This window comes from Lingula anatina, chromosome 1 (assembly GCF_051362555.1).
Source record: "Lingula anatina isolate TDL-2025a chromosome 1, LinAna3.0, whole genome shotgun sequence".
Classification (NCBI taxonomy): domain Eukaryota; kingdom Metazoa; phylum Brachiopoda; class Lingulata; order Lingulida; family Lingulidae; genus Lingula; species Lingula anatina.
The window spans coordinates 55,820,628-55,832,592 of NC_141767.1; the positions used below are offsets into that span (position 1 = coordinate 55,820,628).

The 11,965-nt window shown below is 35.8% G+C and overlaps 2 protein-coding genes across 3 annotated transcripts; one reads left to right on the forward strand and one right to left on the reverse strand.

Moving 5' to 3' along the window:
* The first annotated feature begins 5 nt into the window (after positions 1–5).
* LOC106167043 (ABC-type oligopeptide transporter ABCB9) lies at positions 6–11,276 on the forward strand. Of its 2 annotated transcripts, none has more exons than XM_013545715.3 (12): positions 6–849; positions 1,911–2,025; positions 2,269–2,399; positions 2,742–2,837; positions 4,633–4,742; positions 5,626–5,823; positions 6,108–6,236; positions 6,466–6,654; positions 7,797–7,970; positions 8,416–8,608; positions 8,982–9,088; positions 9,270–11,276. In XM_013545715.3, exons 1-12 carry the CDS (start codon positions 150–152, stop codon positions 9,591–9,593), a joined length of 2,466 nt encoding a protein of 821 aa, XP_013401169.2. In that variant the 5' UTR covers positions 6–149; the 3' UTR covers positions 9,594–11,276. The 2 variants fall into 2 exon arrangements, with proteins under 2 accessions (XP_013401169.2, XP_013401168.2); XM_013545714.3 differs by lacking the exon at positions 6,466–6,654 and adding an exon at positions 6,703–6,891.
* On the reverse strand, positions 2,718–4,270 carry LOC106158207 (uncharacterized). The gene is made up of 3 exons (XM_013534109.3): positions 4,119–4,270; positions 3,447–3,540; positions 2,718–3,211 (listed from the first exon to the last, which is right to left on the reverse strand). The coding sequence occupies exons 1-3, from the start codon at positions 4,227–4,229 to the stop codon at positions 3,015–3,017; spliced, it is 402 nt and encodes a 133-aa protein (XP_013389563.2). The 5' UTR covers positions 4,230–4,270; the 3' UTR covers positions 2,718–3,014.
* Positions 11,277–11,965: the final 689 nt, after the last annotated feature.

Here is an 11,965-nt window from a genome sequence, read left to right on the forward strand (position 1 = left end):
TTGATTTGACCCACTGTGCATTGAATGTAAAAATTGTGTTTGGTTTTATAAGGTGCATTTACAGCTTGTACCACAGGTACGGGTGTTAATTGACAGATATTCATACTGTGGGTATAGTCATATTAATAGATTCAAGCCAAGCATATAAAATGTCTTTCAACAGCAAGAAAGCCAAATGTCTCCTATTTATAACAGTTATTTTTCCTGTGGTTGACGTGTGTGTAACCACTGTGCTTTACTCACATGGCACTGGTTTTAAAGAACACTTCACCCAAGGGTTTTATGCCTACTCTGTGTTTACATCATTATTTGATGTTTGGTCACTCAGCATTTTAAGAGCAACATTGTTACTTGGACTGGTAATAGGGGTAATGTGCAATCCAAAGAAAGGGGTACAGCGAGCCAAAAAAGTAGTGCGTGTAATTGCAGTTATTACTGTTATCTTATGGGTCTGTCAAATTATAAAATTGTTGCTATTTTCGGATGCTGTTTCTGACTTGAGGAAACCTTGGTTCTGGGCATTGTTCTGTTGGACACTTATTGCATCCGTTCTCATGTTTGTTCTGTGGTGGCAAGTGGCAGAACTGAAAGTTATATCAAAGAAGAAGTATCATGGGATCAATTCCACTATTGGTGAAAGAGAAAGTCTTATAAATGCCAATACTACCCTTAGTAGCGGAAGTGAAGATAGTGAGGATGAAGAGAAAGAGCACCATAATGGTAATCGACATAAGAAAAAGAAGAAAAAAGCCTCAAGAACTACAAGCATTTTCCGCTTACTGAAGCTGTCCAAAGATGACTGGCCTTTTATTTTGGCTGGCTTCTTTTTCCTGCTATGTGCAGCTGGAGGTAGGTTTTATAATCAGCAGGTGATGGTGCATTTTGACATGCCATATGTTATACCCAAACTAGTCCACACCACACCACAAGTGTATTCCCCCAATGGCCATATTAACATAGCAGCAATTTAAGTACAAGCAATTTAATTCTTGTTTTCTGTGAAGATGGGTCTAAAGGGAGCATACACATCGAGAAGAGCCGAGGTCTAGTAAGGCCACGACCTAAATATGGTGGACCTACATGAAAGGAAGACCGCCAATCCTGTTAATCCTTCCCACACGTCGTCCCTGCAGTAGAGAGACCATTACAGGATTGGCAGTCTTCCTTTCATGTAGGTCTGTCATATTTAGGTTGTGGCCTTAGTAGACCTCTTCTCTTCTCGATGTGAATGCACCCTTAAACTTGGTACAACTCGCCTGAGAATGCCATCTGATTACCTCAAGCTCACCAATGTAATGGCAGATGTTTTGTAAGGGATAACTATTGAGTGGTTAGATTTGCCTACCCTCTTCCAGGGTGACAGATTTATTTTTCACAGATATTCACAGATATGTGTCTAGATAAATAGACAGTCATTTTGGTCTGATTCAGCCAAAAATGCCCACAATAATAACTGCGGGCCTGGTAGAGGGTAAGATTTCCCCTTTTTTGTGGGATAATTGTTTTCAGATGGTCAACTTCCATTGATGTAACCAAGTTGAGTTGAACTACCCTCTTCCAGGGCGATAGATTGATTTTTCACGGATATTCACAGATATGTCTCTAGATAAATAGACAGTCATTTGGCTATGGATTTTTCCATCTTTCCCTATATAATCTGCCACCCTGGTGGGGGGTAGAGCTGAACCAGCTTCACTGGAAACTAGCCTTGAATTTGCCCTCTGCTCTAATCAACCATGATTTATATGGGCAACACTACAGAGGAGGGCTCTACAGAGACATGATGCTTTGTTTCGCACTAAGTGTGGTGTAATTTCAAGATTAAAGATTTTAGTAAATATCATTGTTTAATTGACATTGACTCTGCTTAATATGTTACTTATTTTGACAATTTCCTGTTACTACTCCAGCTGAAGTATTCCTACCATACTACACTGGCCAGGTGATAGATGGTATTGTCATTGAGCAGTCATATGAAAAGTTCACCAATGCCATCATTATAATGTCAGCAATATCACTAACAGCGTAAGTTAACAATGCATTTGATAGAGACACAGTTATTTGACACAGTGACCTTCCTTGTGAAGTACAAGTTTTTTCAAAGTTAATGTAGCATTTCCTCATATTGCAGACTTAAAAAAATATTATAAACAGAGCTACTTGATGTGATATAGACTAAACTTCAGTTTGGAGCAAGATATCAGATTGGAAGATGTTTTTATTAATGTCATATAAAAATAATTAATTCCACTTCTTGTGCTGTTCCAGTGGTTTTGCAGCAGGGTCGAGAGGATGTCTGCTTTTACTTGCCATGAACAGACTTGGGCTCAGGGTGCGAAACTTGCTGTTTGGTGCCATCATGAAGCAGGAGACTGGCTTCTTTGATAAGATACAAACCGGTAAGGTTACACATTTGCCCTCCTGCCTCCCCCCTCCCCCCTCCCCCAGGCCCCAACTACAGTTATTCAGCCATTGATATCTATTGCAGTTGCACAAGTTGGCAAGGAATGGTTAAATGTAAAAAAAAAAAAAACGGTGAAAAAGCTATTTACAGCTTTTTGTAACTGAACTGTTTACAGAATTTAATTTCAAGTTGGCATACATATTCAGTTGTTTCTTGCTTTTTTAAAAACAGTGAACCCAAGTTTGGTTTATTTGTTGTGCATGATTTGTTAAATTTCAGCATGATGTCAGCTTGATTAAAAGAAATACCAATGTTGTTCTTTTATCATTTATTCCAGGTGAAATCACCTCCAGATTAACATCTGATGCCACAACCATGAGTGAGTCAGTAGGATTGAACATCAACATATTCCTTAGAAGTCTAGTGAAGGCTAGTAAGTTTATGTGTCTCATGTGAGGTTATGTGAAATATGAATTTCACCATGTTCATGATCAGTCATTGAACTGAGATACTAAATACAGTGTGACCAAAGATGAAAATGTCTTGAAGGTTTGGGTCAGTTTATAAATTTTGTATTTATAAGTGATAATAAATGCAGGCATGATCCAATTTATAGGAATTTTACTGCAGAGTGGCCATCGTGGAACAATTCCTCCATTGGTGTGAACCAGTCCCCCTTACCCCCCTCATACAGTGGCTTGGGATCTGTCCAATTGAAAGGCTCCTGAAGGGGACAGTTTATCTTCCACCATTCCTTTGTCTTGGGGTCATCTGCAATGGCTTGCCAGTCTGCCTCAAAGTTTTTTCCTAATGAATTAAATTGAGCACCAAATGTATGAGTGTTTTTGAAGTTATGTTTAATCTTGCACCCTGTAGTATGAGATACATGTAAGACTGTGTGGCCCTGAAAATCTTTCATTAAATTTGTACAAAGGCAATCATTTTCTTGAAAAAAAAAGACTTAGATTTATGTCAGAAATGGTGAATATTGAAAAGATTGAAGATTGATATTTGTTAGTAGAATGTGGCAGGTTATACATACCAATATACTCCAGGTAAGCAAAGAGGAGACCAGTCTCCTTGTGATAATAAATGGAGTAATTTCGAATATTGCTCTTAGTCAGCCTGTCCAGTACCTGAGGACATAATACATAGCATGTTAACTCATCCAGCAAGAACACCCATCTTTTTAATCTAGTTTTTCTTTACGTCTCCCTCTGTATCTGCATTTCTGCGTGACATGTATGTCAATTAGAAGAGAAGCTTGATAACTACATGTACATGTATAAAGTCAAAGCATTAAATTGACCAGTTTGTATATTTTGGAGAAAAAAGTAATAATGTGTTGTAAAAATGTTTGTGATGGGCAATTCCATGTTCACTGAATCGTATGCAGAAAAATTTACTTTCAAAGTATTTGGTTAATAATATATTGAGTAACCATCTGTTTTTAAGTGGAAATTAATGCATGCATGAATAATGTAAAGAGACAGGCACTGAGGCAGACATTCACAGCTTATATAAAATATACATGCTAATGAGTAAAGGCGTCAAGGCCTGGGCTTTAACTGTTGTTATTAACCCAGTTTTTAGAGCACTTCTGATTCATGGTAAATGCACTACAGGTAAAGACAAGGCAGTCTTCAAGTCTTAAAGCAATTCAGTATATTCTGTTGTGTTAAGAGCTATTGTCCTCATCACAAAAGCATCTTACCTCAGGCCAGACTTTGGCATGAAGTTCCTTATATTTGGCATAACACTCAGGCTTCAGCTTGATAACTGAGCCATATCTTTTAGAAGGAGTGGTGTCACTGGTAGTAGCCATGTTGCAGTGGGCGGTTTGTGACCTATAAAACTTGCATTCTCTATTTACTACTTTCTTATCTAGCCCCAGAGGTTCAATAGTGCAAACTGTTTCTAGGTCTGTTATTTGCATAGATGATCTATTTTGAGGTCACTATACATATACAAGTAACCTGAAAATGCAAAACAATTTGCATCCCATAACCTTTCAAAGCTGTGATTTGTTTTACTCATTTTGACTTATTATATGTCTGTCTTTTAAAGAGAACCGTTTATTACCCCCTTGGGAGTATTTATATGCTTATTTTTTAATGTGTTGTTAGTCATTTATTGATAAAATTACACAGCCTATTTGTGCCTGTAAATATAGAAATTGTGGCAGGTGAATAAATACAAAGTAATATATTTTTTTCTCTCATTTCCAGTTGGAACTTGCGTTTTTATGTTTAAGTTGTCTTGGCAGCTTACCCTAGTGACGTTCATTGGTCTTCCTATCATCATTGGTTTCTCCACCCTTTATGGCGAATACTATGAGGTAAAAACTTAGATGTTATATACTGATAACACTGGATATTTTAATTTATCATTTTACAGGTACTGTCTTGGCTTTGCATAAATCAAACACCAAGATAGATATACATCATAAAAAGTCTTCCACATTTCTCATTTTGTTTGAAGTCAGAAAATCTATTTTACATTATATATATATATCTAATGGGGAATAATTTCCAAAATTCTACAGTAGTACTATATTACAACCTTGATAGAGGCCTGTCTGAATGACTCTTAAGTTTCATTTAGGATTGCTTGGGTCATATGAATGGCTAAAATACAGATCAATTTTGTAAAATTGGCCTGACTGTGTGTGTGTGTGTGTGTGTGTGTGTGTGTGTGTGTGTGTGTGTGTGTGTGTGTGTTTTTTTTGTTTGTTTGTTTGTTTGTTTGTTTTCAGAATATGTTGCCCCAAAAATCTAAATGCAGGATGCTGGTAGTTGTTAATTTTGTCTTTTACATGTACCGGGGTATGTGAATTTAGATTATTGGGCCAACCTAGGCTGCATTCACATGAAAAATCTATTTTCTAAAAATCTATATGCGGTATCTTGGGATCACGGTCTGTGCCCTGAATACCCCATGGCGTAATTACAGGCAGCGCGAACCAGTTACTTCCAAAGCTGTAATTATTTCTTGCCGCTGCCAGTAATTACGCCGCGGGGTATTCAGGGCACAGACCGTGATCACAAGATACCACAAATAGAATTTTAGAAAATACATTTTTCCTGTGAACGCAGCCCTATTGTGTACAGTCATTTCATGAGTTTATATTCCTTTTGGTTACTCTCATAAGAATGTCCCATGGGTCAGGAATTGTTCAGTATTCAAATCATATAATGCAACCCTTTTTTCTCTTTTTTCAGAAACTGTCAAAGGAAATCCAGGACACTCTAGCCATTGCCAACAACGTGGCTGAAGAGACATGTTCATCAATGAAGACAGTTCGCAGCTTTGCAAACGAGACTGCAGAGGTCCAAAGATACAAAGACAAACTTCAGGATTCCTACAAGTTGTACAAAAAGGAGGCTCTGGCTTATGGTGCTTTTATGTGGTGCAATGAGGTAGGATGAATGTTATGCAATTGGTACTTGATATACATATATCCACCTCATGAAGCGATTGATCTGCACATGATGAAGTAAAACATTAATGGGGGCTCTGAATGATTTAAGCATCAATAAGTGTTTTAAGCTCGACTTGATATATATATATTTTTATTAAGAATTTCATCTTAGTTAACTTTATTGATAAATCACATTTGCATGTTAATCTCAGTAATGAATACCCAAAATAGTGACACATACACATACATATCTATCTCTAATTATTCCCTTCTAATTTTCAGGTCTTTGAACTGTCTTTGACTGTAGCTACCCTTTACTATGGTGGTCATCTTGTCCTGAATAAAACCATGACTGGTGGCAACTTGGTGTCCTTCATCTTGTATCAGCTGGAGCTTGGTGACTGCTTTGAGGTAAGACACCATTGTACGTTTTTATAATGGCTGATTTATAACATCTTCGATAAATGACGGGAGGGGAAAGGGGCAATTAATAATCAGATTTTTATTAAACATTGTAAAACACATGAAAAGCACAAATACACTTCCTTGCCCACTCAAGAACAGACACATGTTAGACTTCTATTTTCAATTGCTTTGTTTCTCAATATATTTGTACTTGCATTGACTGATTCTACCACAGGAAATGGGTGAAGTATTCACTGGTCTAATGCAGGCAGTTGGTGCATCAGAGAAAGTGATGGAATACATGTATCGTGAACCTAAAATCCAGAATGATGGCTCACATATTCCAGGCCAACTTGATGGTCATATTGAGTTTTGTCAGGCCACATTTACATATCCTGCTAGACCAGATGAGCCTGCATTGAAGGTAAATTAATTGATACATGTACAAGTTTTAATCTGTTCTCTTTTTCAGTCTATAGGAAATGTTTTCACATCTTTGATGCAAGCTGTGGGTGCTTCTCATAAAGTATTTGAGTATATGGACCGCAAACCTGAAGTTATAAATGATGGTACATGTGCACCTGCCCACTTGAATGGGCTCCTGCAGTTCAGACAAGTTCATTTCAGTTATCCAACCAGGCCAGATGAAAAAGCATTGAAGGTAATTGCAATTGGAGTGTGCTGCCAGCTTCCAAGTTTTCAGCTTCATGTGCAGCAGTATGGATGTTGCTTCACGTGCAGTATGGATTTGTGTTTTTATTTATTGTTTTATTGTTATACTTCAGTTTCTTTTTTGCTGCTTTATTTTCCTGTATCTATATTTTATTATAGTTGTAGCTTTGAATTGTATATGTCTGTCACCAAGGAATGATTCAGTGAAAGAATTAATTAATCAGTGATGCCTGCATGTTCACTGTTTTGCTGTTTAAGGGTTGCTGATTGCCTAAATCTTGTTTGAATTAATAAGGCTTGTATTATAGAATTATAAATGTTAGTACTGATTACATTTGAAGAAATAATGTCTCATTCCATATGATTGCTGTTTTAAAATTAGTTCCTCCATATTGTTTAATCAATGTTTTGTGTATGTTGCTCAATGCAATCTGTTTCTCACAGCAGATCACCAGAATAGAATTACCTTTGCGCAGCTTGTATGATGCTTGTTGCTGGTAGCGGTTATTAAAAATTTATGTTGTTTGCAGATGTTATCCAGGCAAAAGGCTTATAGTCAGTAATTTTGCTTGGTTTGGAATCATCAGTTGCTTGATTTACTTCTACTTAATTGCTAAACAGAAAAAATATAGTTTAAAATCAGTTTGTATCTACATTTCAAACACAGTTACACCTTATTACTTAAAAAAATTAAGTACCTGATTTCATGAACTTCATCTCTTTTATTACACACAGGGCACCATTTTTAGGGATATGAGAAATGAAAACTGTTTGATTTTAGTGAGTGATAACCTTAAATGTCAAATTTATGCAAAAAAAATGTGATATTATGTTAATTTTTTCCCTTTTCAAAGAAGTATGTTAGACTTACAATATTACCATTCCTCTATGTAGGATGTTTCATTTCAAGTCAAACCAGGAGAAGTTGTGGCTCTTGTAGGACCAAGTGGTGGTGGCAAAAGTTCCTGTGTAAACTTATTGGAGCATTTCTATGAGACACAGTCTGGTGAAGTACTTTTGGATGGCATTCCAGTCAAACAGTATGATCACAAGTATCTGCACAGAAAGGTCAGTAGATAAAGAAGTATGCTTTTAATCACTTGCACCACACCAAATGCCATTGTAGTTGAAGATGGACCAGTTAAATTTTATTAATTTGTTCATTTAAGGGCCTTTCTGCTTTAGTTCAATGAAGGTCACTCTTATTGCTTTGGGCCAATTTAGGCCAGTGGGTATAAAGGATTACTGGGCAGACTGATAAGGTGAAGTGGATTTGGAAAGATGTTGGCTTAAACTGTGCCTGGAATAAATATCATCAGCTGGATGCCCAACATATTACTAGTAGATATTTCATTCTGAAAATTTTAAGATGTCAAAGATTATCATGGCATTAACAGCAAAGAAATACCTGGTGCTGTCCTTAGACATTTTAAAGTGAAATATGTTGAATATGTGTAAATCATTCTCCATGTATTTTTTTTAATAATTGCTTAATTTTCCATCTTAACAATAGATAGCTCTAGTTGGACAGGAACCAGTGCTGTATGCTAGGTCTATCAGAGAGAACATTGCTTATGGAATGGAAGAGGAGTGCAGTATAGAAGAAGTACAACTTGCTGCCAAGAAAGCCAATGCACATCAGTTTATATTAGAGATGAAAGATGGATATGAAACTCAAGCAGGAGAGAAAGGACTCCAGTTGTCAGGTAAAAGGGTTGTTTGTTTGTGTGTTTGTTTGTTTGGTCTGTTAGGTGTTGGAACACCTGTGTTTTCAGTTACAATTCTTTCATACAGAAGAATTGGCATTTTGTTATTATTTCCTTTATCATAATTTCTTTTGGCATATGTGTATATTGCATGTGCATGAAGCAATTATGTACAACTGCAAATTACTTGAAGATATGCCCTTAATATGTTTCTAGAACTATTTTAGAAACTTTATCTTTATTAATTATGAAATATTATAAACCATGCATAAGATTAATTGTGACCTTTTATGTATGAAAATACAGAATATTTCTTCCAGCCTTTTAAATATTTTATCACAATTATGTAACCTATTTTTCTTTATATTTCTAGGTGGTCAGAAACAAAGAATAGCCATAGCTAGAGCATTGCTACGTGATCCCAAAGTTCTGCTGTTGGATGAAGCCACCAGTGCATTGGATGCTGAATCTGAACATGTGGTAAGACTTCATGAATCAACTGAATTCTTTTCTTTTTGATGATTAATTAAAATGTTTTTAGTTAGTTAGTCATGTGATATTAACACCTCATTTTGTTGGTTTGAAGGATAATTTTTTAGATAATTATTAAGAAATTTTGGTCGATAGCTAATGATAACTGTCTTGTCATTTTTCTCTGTAGGTCCAACAAGCCATTTACAACAACCTTCACAATCATACTGTGATCATAGTGGCCCATCGCCTCAGCACAGTGGAGAAAGCTAACCGTATAGTGGTCATAGACAAGGGCACTGTGGTGGAAGAAGGCACACACAAGGACTTGTTAGCTGCAGGTGGACTGTATACTAAACTGGTGCAGAGACAGATAATGGGATTCGATGATTTTGCAAATGAAAACAAGGCTAAGTCTGACACTGTCAAGATTAACAAGAAACGTAGATCATCATCCAGTAGCAGTGACAGTTCTAGCAGTGCATCAGTTGGATCCCCATTACGGAAACTCTGATGTTCCTCTTCGTTGGGATATGTTATTTTTTGTTTTCTACTTACTCTTTGAAGGAGAATAATTTTTGAGAATTAATTTGCAATACTCATTTTATAACATGTCTAAGTGAATTCAAATGCTATTGATATAGGATGGTAAGGAAATAATTATGTTTTTATTTACTTATTTATTTATTTATTTATTTATTTATTTATTTATTTATTTATTTATTATTAAAATTGAAAAGGTAATGGGAGAGGCCTAAAGTGCTGTCTGTTTACAGATGTTTATCTGAACACAGTGCATGCATGTCTCTCCTTCTTACAATCATTCCAAGTTACACTAACTTACAAAGCAGTGGCGGGTTTAGGGGGGGGGTCAGGGGGTCCTTTGATTTCTGGGAAAAAATTAGAACTTTGACTAGCTGAATCATAGTTCAAAACCGTACCAAATGGCAATGTTCGCCCTCTAAAATATCAAAAATTTTCCAGACCCTACAGCAGGCCCTGAACCCCATGCCAAGGGGGTGTTGGCTTTCACATTTGCTGACCCCCCCTTTCAAATAATCCTGGATCCGCCCCTGCAAAGTCACAACAAGAATGTGTCATGGCAGTTCTAACAGCTGATTATTCTATGGAATTAGCATATTAAGAGTTTTCTTACAGTAATTTTGTACCAAGATATTCAGTAATGCATTTATATGTTTATTCAGAAAAAAGCTTTTAATTACGTACTATATTCAAACAGAACTGATTTATCACAAGCATTGCTTTATTTGTTATATCTTATGACAGGGATGTTATCTTCCTGGAATGGTAGTAGGGTTCATGGAACATATATCATTATTATTTTAATCACCTCTGCCAAGGTGGTTATGTTTTCACCCCTGTTTGTTTGTTTGTTTGCCTGTCTGTTTGTCATCAACATAACTCAAAAAGTTAAGTATGAATTTCGATGGAATTTTCAGGGTAAGTCAGAAATGGGTTAACTTAGATGTGATTAGTTTTTGGTGGTGATCTGGATCAATAATCAGTCAATAATCTAAAATCAAAAAACTAAGTTATGGACCGATTTTAATGAACTGTCAGAACTGTCAGAAGTGGACCAAGGAACCGATGATTAGTTTTTGGTGGTGATCCGGATCAGTAATCAATAAATAATCAACAATCAAAAAAAAGGATAAATCATTATAGAATGAAAATTTAGGGGTGAAACGGCATTGGATGGATACTTTGCTGCCTTGGTGGAGGTCTGCACTCTCTGGGTGCTTTTCTAGTTATTATTGTAATACATGGCATAAACCTGGTCGGTGATGATACTTGAGATAATACTTACATTGGCATAATATGATTATTATAAGTTCCTATCTTATTCATATTCAATATATGTGATACTCAAGAAACTTTTATTGATAAATTCCCAATTTTAGGACTCTTTTGTTCTAAACATATCAAAGCAATGAACTAATTCAATTCACAGCATTGCAAGGATGACTATATTAATCTAGATCATTGTTTTGAAATAGATATCACTTGGTTCACCTGTTTGTTTTTCTCTTTCGTAAAGGAAAAAATTGTGAAACTTTTGTATAACATTTCCAAAGGCATATTTCTCGAAGTACAAAAAAATAAAAACTTTGTAATGTTTCTCACAATGTACATTCATTCGATAATAATAATAATAATAATAATAATAATGAATATTAATTATAATATTTATTTAGCCAGTGACGTAATCCGAAATTGTTATGCTGTTACCAAAGTAGAAGGATATCTTACTTAAAAACAGAGCAAAAAGTATAATAATTTATGCTTGTAGTTAAAAAAGAGAAACTGAACTGAACGCATAAAGACTTTTTGAAACATCTTGCTCCCCCAGAAAATTGTGTAATTACTAGGAAAAATTTAAAACGCGCATGGACAGCCTACATTCTGGTACACTTCCATCTCTTTCCACCTACTCAGCACGAGGAGTTACACGATGATAAAAGAGCTGTGACGACTGGTGTCTGTTTCATGATTTGAAATTTCTATTATAAAACTACTTATGATAGTTCCACAGAATAGCAGTTTGGCTTGACTAAAGCTGCAGCTTGCCTTAAAACCTGTGCTGGTATCATTTTCTACGTTTTTAATAAGTGGTTCTGTCAATTTGGCTTTCAGTCATTCAAAAATTGTTGTTTTGGCTTGAATGTGTTGAAGTCATCGGTGCCGTACCTATTATTTAAATATAAAATATGGATTTGAAAATAAACACATATTATTAGCAAACTTCGCGAAAACATTGCGAGGCGGTGAAGTGAAAGGCAATTGTTTTAATAGTTTAACTGATCAGCAAAGCAAGAAATGACATTAAAGAATTTGAAGAGTCTTGCAAAAGTAATTAAAATTGAG